Source organism: Trachurus japonicus, chromosome 22 (genome assembly GCF_045865225.1).
Source record: "Trachurus japonicus isolate A0001 chromosome 22, Traja_1.0".
In the NCBI taxonomy this organism is placed as follows: domain Eukaryota; kingdom Metazoa; phylum Chordata; class Actinopteri; order Carangiformes; family Carangidae; genus Trachurus; species Trachurus japonicus.
The window spans coordinates 13,175,487-13,182,847 of NC_140928.1; the positions used below are offsets into that span (position 1 = coordinate 13,175,487).

General features: G+C 38.5%; 1 protein-coding gene across 1 annotated transcript; it reads right to left on the bottom strand.

The window, feature by feature from the left end:
* Positions 1-316: 316 nt before the first annotated feature.
* spata7 (spermatogenesis associated 7) lies at positions 317-4,775 on the bottom strand. The gene is made up of 12 exons (XM_085768380.1): positions 4,528-4,775; positions 3,732-3,794; positions 3,536-3,625; positions 3,297-3,344; positions 2,763-2,860; positions 2,142-2,599; positions 1,999-2,044; positions 1,770-1,891; positions 1,611-1,661; positions 1,402-1,479; positions 1,232-1,289; positions 317-1,110 (listed from the first exon to the last, which is right to left on the bottom strand). The coding sequence occupies exons 1-12, from the start codon at positions 4,568-4,570 to the stop codon at positions 454-456; spliced, it is 1,812 nt and encodes a 603-aa protein (XP_085624506.1). The 5' UTR covers positions 4,571-4,775; the 3' UTR covers positions 317-453.
* Between the last annotated feature and the right edge of the window lie 2,586 nt (positions 4,776-7,361).

The following is a 7,361-nucleotide window of genomic DNA, read 5'->3' on the forward strand; positions in this document are numbered from 1 at the left end:
TTAAGACTGACCGGGCACACTGCAATGAATCCACTCAAACTAAAGGAAAAGCACTAATTCCACACATCTGACATCAGTGCAGTATAATCCGAATTTGCAAGTCACACTAGTTACCATGGGGCATTAATTGTGATGTTTTGAGCATTACTTTGGATAACTATTGCAACTCAACAGTAATAATTCAAGTGTGTCCATTTTACACTCATGTATTTATGCCCCTGATTTAACCTGCAGAGCTTTGATTACCTATGGGACATGTTCATTGTCTCACCTCACCTCATTAGTGAGGCCTGTAAGAACATGGAAACACAACAAGTGTTGACTTAATTTACAAAACTAATACTTTCAACAACAACAACAACAACAAAAATCAAATATATATGTTTCTCTCTGGGACAACACTTGCCTGGTAGCAAAAATATTAAAAGATTTTTTTTTTTACAACAACAAAACTCAGAAAAACTCATCATCACTGACAGTGGCAACTGGATCTGCATGTTGCTCATTAGCAGTGTCCACATTGTCACAGTGTGTACTGCTGGATACATGAAGTGACTCAGACAAACTTCTTCCCAGATCCTCGAGCTCTTTGGATTGCCCATCATAATTGACCTCAGCCTGGTCTTGATGAAATCCTTCATCACTGGTTACAGTAGTGTATTCATGGTTTTCATTGCCGACTTCATTGCCGTTTGTTGCAGCGGTTGTGTCTATTTGACTGGGCTGAAAGTCATCTTCACTGATTCCTGTGTAATTGATAACATGCTCACTGAGCCAAGAAGAGCCGATGTGCTTTTCCTGATCATCAACCTCCTCATCCTTCTCATTTGTTTTTGTGGGTGAGGCAGTCCTATCAGGAGAACAGACGGATGTACGCGCTGATAAAGCATCAGTGTAATCTGGTGTATCGCAGAATTTAATCAGTGAGGCGTAGGAGATAAGATCACTGTCTTCTTTGGTCTTCACTTGTGACCTCCCTGATTTCAGATGTGGTAGGAGTGAATCAAACAGATCATACTCCTTTTTTTCAAGCTCTGCACTGGAGGTGGATGTGTCGGTTGGCTCTTCAAGTTCTTTACGCAGCACATCCAGAAGGTGGCGCATTTTACCCTAAAACAGATGAAGCAGTCTCAATTATTTATTCAATTTTTTTATTTAAATGTGTTTACCTATCACTTTAAGAAGACATGGCAATGCATATATGGCATTCTGCATTGAGATAAATGCTCACCTCGTCAAGCTGATGCCGATTCATTTCAATATGACGCTTTATCACCCGGTCTAGGATCCTTGCAGCAGAGGACATAGATACTTAACTCAAGTAATGATTCATGAGGCTGCAAGAGGCATCAAATTGTATGTATACATGTGTTCACATAAGGTACAGGAATGTCAACAAACCTGCCAGAGATGTGCCCCCTGGACAAAATATCTTCCGTTACAGCAGAAATAAATTCGAGGTACTTTAATTCTTCTTCCCTGTTTAGTAACAGATGAGAATAATTAATTTCATAGAGAATACAGTGTGCCACTTTAGATATTCACTGAATTATTATTTTGTCAAATTATTACACTTAAAGCAATATTTTCTACTATCTGACTTGACTTACTCTGCAGATACTTTCATCATGGTAGGAGATTTCCCGCCTTCTGGTGAGACCCTACAAAAGGAGACTTGTTGTTCATTCTTTTAGAGCTTTACACAGACACACACATGGCACGACATTGCCAACACAACACACTATACTATTTCTACTTAACAATTTTACCTGGATGGGGAGTCAAAGAGATAATGGTCTCTGCTCTTGTCTACTTGACTCCGTTGTCTAGATATTGAAAAACTGGTGCCATTGAACTCATCCTCAGACCACTCATGCTCTGTAATAAATCCCTGGAAAAAAGAGGAGATATTTAATACTGTCACAGCTTTCTCATGATCATATTCATATTTTCCTTTGTTTTACTTTCACTTTCTTATTTATGCTTTTTTTTAATTACCTGAGATGGTTCATCAAACTCCCGTGTGTATTCCTTGGTTTTTGTGCTGCATAAGAGAGAGAAGAAAATAAAGATATTGTAAGATCCCTGTTGAAGTAATTGTTTGCTATGCTTTGAGACTCACTGAGGATATTTGTTAATACCTTCTATCATACGTCTCCTTTTGTGTTAATTTCGTGTTGGTGCAGTCCTGAGTAGGTTTCCTTCGTGGTGCTCTGTAGTAGCGATATTTTTCCAGGTATGAACTCTTTTCTGATTTCAAAGTCTTAGGGGTGAAAGGTTTGTCTCGGGTAAAGTGCTGTGAATGTTTCTGGAGCAAGTCTCCACTGTATGTCTTCTGGACAGGGTCCTGGAAAGACTTGTAGCAACTCTGATCTCCAAAAGCTCCAAGAGAATATGCTGACTGCTTTCTGTGCAAAGCTGCCTCTGGGCTTCGGTACTTCATCTCTGATGCTGGGCGGCTGTGATGAGAATGGTCTGGTCTACATGACTGATAGACTGTCTCCTTAGCATTAAAGGAGGTGCTGAACCTTGGGCTGGACACCATGGAACTCCTCGAGCAGAGGTATGGGCTGTCGTCATACTGGACAGATGATCTACTCTAAAAGAGCAAACATTGTTTTAAATTAGATATTGTAGTGAAGAGAACTTTTGCATGACAAATAATGTGGAATTTACATCTAAAGCCTTTCCTGATAAACACATCAATATTACATGAAGCAGTGAGAAAACACACAAGTGACTGCATTAGGCTAGCGTCTCACCTCGGAAGAGGAGCAGGAGGCTCTGCTGTTCCTCTGCGAATGGGCTGACTGAGGACGACCCCCTTTCCTCAAGCGATCCTTCCTCATCTGGTCATTGTCTGTAAGCAGGTATGAAATACTGAATAAGTGTAATTCTCACTAATTTTTCTGTAAAAAAAATACTGTAATTGATGTATTTCCTTCATTCTTTTACCCAACTTTGTGATTTACATCATTTCCTGGAATGATTCTGTGTAACACCCAAGAGATTGGGCAAGGACTCACTGCACTTAACTCAGTATAGGAGGGTCAGTGTAGTGTAATGATAAGATGAAAGCATGATTGTAACCATTAGAGTTGAGGATGAGTTGCATCCTGTTCTCGAACGTGATGACTGCACTGTATTATTTCTTATTGAGGCTACGGTCAATGCAGCCACTTGTCTTTCCCTGTGCAATGATGCACCGCACGTCTTCCTGAAAGAGCACTGGTGAAGCAAGGTTTAAACTAAATCAAACCCCACTGTGACTGTGCCCAGAAATAAAAGGTACTTACACTTTACACTGTACATCATGCTTTTGGGTACTGAGGCATCAATGGCAGCTGTGGAGGAAGGAAACAAATGCAGGATTATAATATTATAGGATTATTACATGAGATTATTAGTAATCTAATTGCTATGCAAAATAGATACCACAGGAAAAGATAAGCATATTATGTGCAGGAGCAAAATTAGTTTGTTCTTTTGGATACCACTGTAAGGATCATAATACATTTGTATGTTAGGTGCTCACCTTTAGCTGAGTAAACCTTTTTGTAATGAGACACCATGTGGTCCTTAATGATTGACTGTGTCAACTTGTTGGTTGAGTGAGGGCAGAAAGCTAAAAACACAAGACAGACAACAACATATAATACACTTTAAAGTGAAAGTTATACCAAACAAATGACCAGTGATTCACTCAACTTAGAGAGCATATTAACACTTACGGCTACTTTTCGAGGTCTGTCCTTTCATACCAGAGCTGCCCCCCAATCCAGATGATACACTCCCTAAAAATAAACATAAATGAACATGGACCTGTTGAAAGACTATAAATTGGTAGACTGATAGTTTGTTACTTTTTGATACCAAGCTTTACATAAACACTCATTTTCAAATGTGATCATTTATGGTTAGATTTTGTATCACTGTAAACTCAATACCTTTGAGGTTTTTTACTATTGGTCAGAAAATAAACAATGTTAAGACATCATTTTATGTGTATGTTTATTGGTTCAATCAGTGTTATCATATTAACCATGCAGTCCTTTAGGAGAGGAATACATGACTATTTGGTGAATATACAAGCCTTTTACATGCTTTAGTATGTTATGATTTATTAGCAGCAGTATCTGTGTTATTGTAAAGTAAGAAACAATAAATAAGTTATTCTAATAAAATTTAGTTTTATTACCGTTGTCAGTGTTTTTATGAGGATAGAAAACGTTTCTTTTCGACACACACAAAAAACAAAACAGCTGAAACATCAAAGACCAAAAATGATGGAACGTAATATGAGCTGACTTGGTTAAGTGAAGCATCGTATAACAAGCTAACTTGGTTTTAGATTTCAGTTTTAAGCATTGAGAACAACAAGCAGTGAGGGTAAATGGCTAATCGTTGTCTAGGTGAACTTGAGGCCACACAGCCAGGATGAGTTTATCTTTAGTTAGCTGCCTATGCACAATTGAATTTGATTCCCTCTGCTGATTAAGCCAAATAGTAGCTAATGCTAACACATACCTATTCTCGATTCCATGTTAATGCTGCACTCAGCGTATCCCATTTTCCTCGGAAATACTCGAGGACATCCACCGTAGCGCTCGGATACATGCAGAAAAGACAGTGTACTCGACTGTGGACATTTTAAAGCTGAAATACGACCAAGCAATGCAATGGTAACATCCTAATACTAGCTTATAAGCAGATGAGGAGCCGCGCAAAGCTTCCCCGTCGCCATGCTGGTTGCTACGATAACTCACGTCATCACGTTCGTGCGTAAGGAAGGAAGAACACGCCCCACACAACCCACCCCCATAAACATAGACAAAGACACACCTGAAGCAAATTATATGACAAAAAGACATTTAAAATTAAAATAATAAAGCACTTTATAATGTGACTTTTGTGTGTGTGTGTGTGTGTGTGTGTGTGTGTTTTTGGCAACAGATGAGCTTTTTTACATTTACCTTCACCTTTCACAAATCCTAGGCTTGCCTGCAGTATAGATTTTAAAAACACCAGAAAGAAAAGTTGACAAAATGAGAAAATTCCCTATGAATATCTTTGTTTTAACACTTCTGGGTATGGATATGGTATTTTTGGAGCCACTGTTCATAAGACAAACAGGATGATGCAAGCAGAGCCCGTGTGAAGCCCATAAAGTGCAGGAAAGGCCAGCCTATATTGTCCTCAGTGGTCATAAAATACAACATGTGCTGTGCACCATAGGGCTCAAATGTTCCAATTAAAGGCATGATTACATATAAAGCCCCTTCTATCTGCAGAGAATGTCGTTCAATTGTCCTCCTGACATTAGAGGAATATGACTATGCGGCTTTATGAAGGGACATACTGTGTGCTCCAACCTTCATCACAGGTTTTTAAGAGAACATGCCGTAAGCCTGTGAATATTCTCATTTGTCCAGGTCATCATTTTCCCCCAAAGAAAATTAAATCAAAAGCAACTGTCAGATGTATACATGAACTGATGAAGCCTCTTGGATGAGAGGTGAAACGTCTTAGTTCCTAGACAAATAACCAAGTCCAGTTGCTTTTGATTTAAATGTCTTTGGGGAAAAGAGAACATGCCATTTTCACAACAGGTATTTTGACTACATTTTGTGTCCTTTTTATGTGAGAGTCTTCATTTCATTCAAGCGGCCTATCTATTTTATTACATTAGTGCTTTTCCTGCTGTTACATGTCCAAAATCTGTATAAATGCTTATATTGTATTCAACTCTGTAATCTGCATGATGCCACTGGCAGTTCAGGTTAACAGATGACATTTTATAGCACTTCCTCACCCAAACTCCGACCAACACCTTTCTGTGGTGTAAAACTATGTATCTTTTATTTAAGTTCTGTGCTACTCTCCTCATGGTCCTAAATCCCTACCTGTTTATGAATAAAATGGCGGGTTGCCTGTGTTCTTACAGCAACATGAAGTGATCATAGCGTGCCATAATCATGAAAAGTCATCAGTAGCCTCATTTACGGTAATGTGTCAGTGAGAAATAAAGCAACAAATAGAAAATCTGATTAGAGTGTGTTGCTCACGAGAACATTCTGTCAACAGCATATTGTTAATTGTGTTCCTTGTATTGTTTGATAGACCTTTTAACCCCTCACGTCATTTACCAACAAAAGATTGTGAATGACTTAATAGCAGTGTCAACGTGTGAAACAGATCTTAAAAGCAAAGCACTGCTTGTAGTATTTTTCATTCTTCTCCTTTATTTTGACACTATTGATGTAGACTCTTGTAGACAGAGGGCTATACCTTTTTACATTTTGATATGGTAATAAATTGCTGACTGAAAATGCACATTTTTAAAGTTTTGCATTAGCAATTAGGTTGCTTTAACATCAAATATGGTCACAAAATTCATAACTTTTGACACAATGGTTTTGATGCAGAAATAGTTGCAGTCTTTTCATCTTCGCAGTGGACATTTTGACCTTTGATTACAGATAGAGCACAAATTGAGTTGGTCTTCATCACCAGTGCATTTTGTTGTGAATTTCAAAATACAGTTGCTTTTTCTTTTCATTAATCATCAGTGTCTTAAAAATAAGTTGCTAGTAATGTTAAACATGTCACTATGTTAACTAGATGATGATTATCAGATATGTATATTAATTTAAGTTTCAGGTGTGCAAATCCATTAATTAATGACCTATTAAAATGAATGGTAACCAATGGCTTCAGCCTTCATCTAATTAAAATGCACAAAAAAATAAATAAATAAAATAAAATAATGCATGGATGAGGATGAGTGGACAAAAACAAAAACAAGCATTGCCAACAAGTGCTGTCCTTTGGATATGACCTTTATATAAACTTGTTGGACGTTTTGGTCCTCCAACCACCCTAAAATCAAAACAAAAGCGCAGTAACACACGAGCCCATTTACAGTAGGCTATTTAACACTTAATATATCAGTTTAAGACGTCCAGATATTTGCCCCCCATTGTGAACCTCGCCATCTCACTGAGTTCCTCCTCATCTGACGTACTGGAAGAGATGACTAGTCTTTGGCTATTGGAGTTCATAAATAATGCACCGTTTCCCATATGTGAATGATGTAATGGTTTAAGTCTGCCTCTGATTTGGGGGTACATCTCTGACTTCCCGCCCCGCGCCATGTGCTCAATCGCCGGTTACCCAACGATGAGAAGATAATCCTGCTTTGGAGGAAAAATCGCAACAGTGAGTATTCAGTAATGGATAAAACGAATACGGTTTGACCACAAGATGAGAAGCTCGAAGCAAATTTCATTTAGCTCATTGCAGTAAAGGCAGGTGGAGTATAGTGCGCTCTGGGAATGAAAGGGAGGAGAGCATCCATCCTC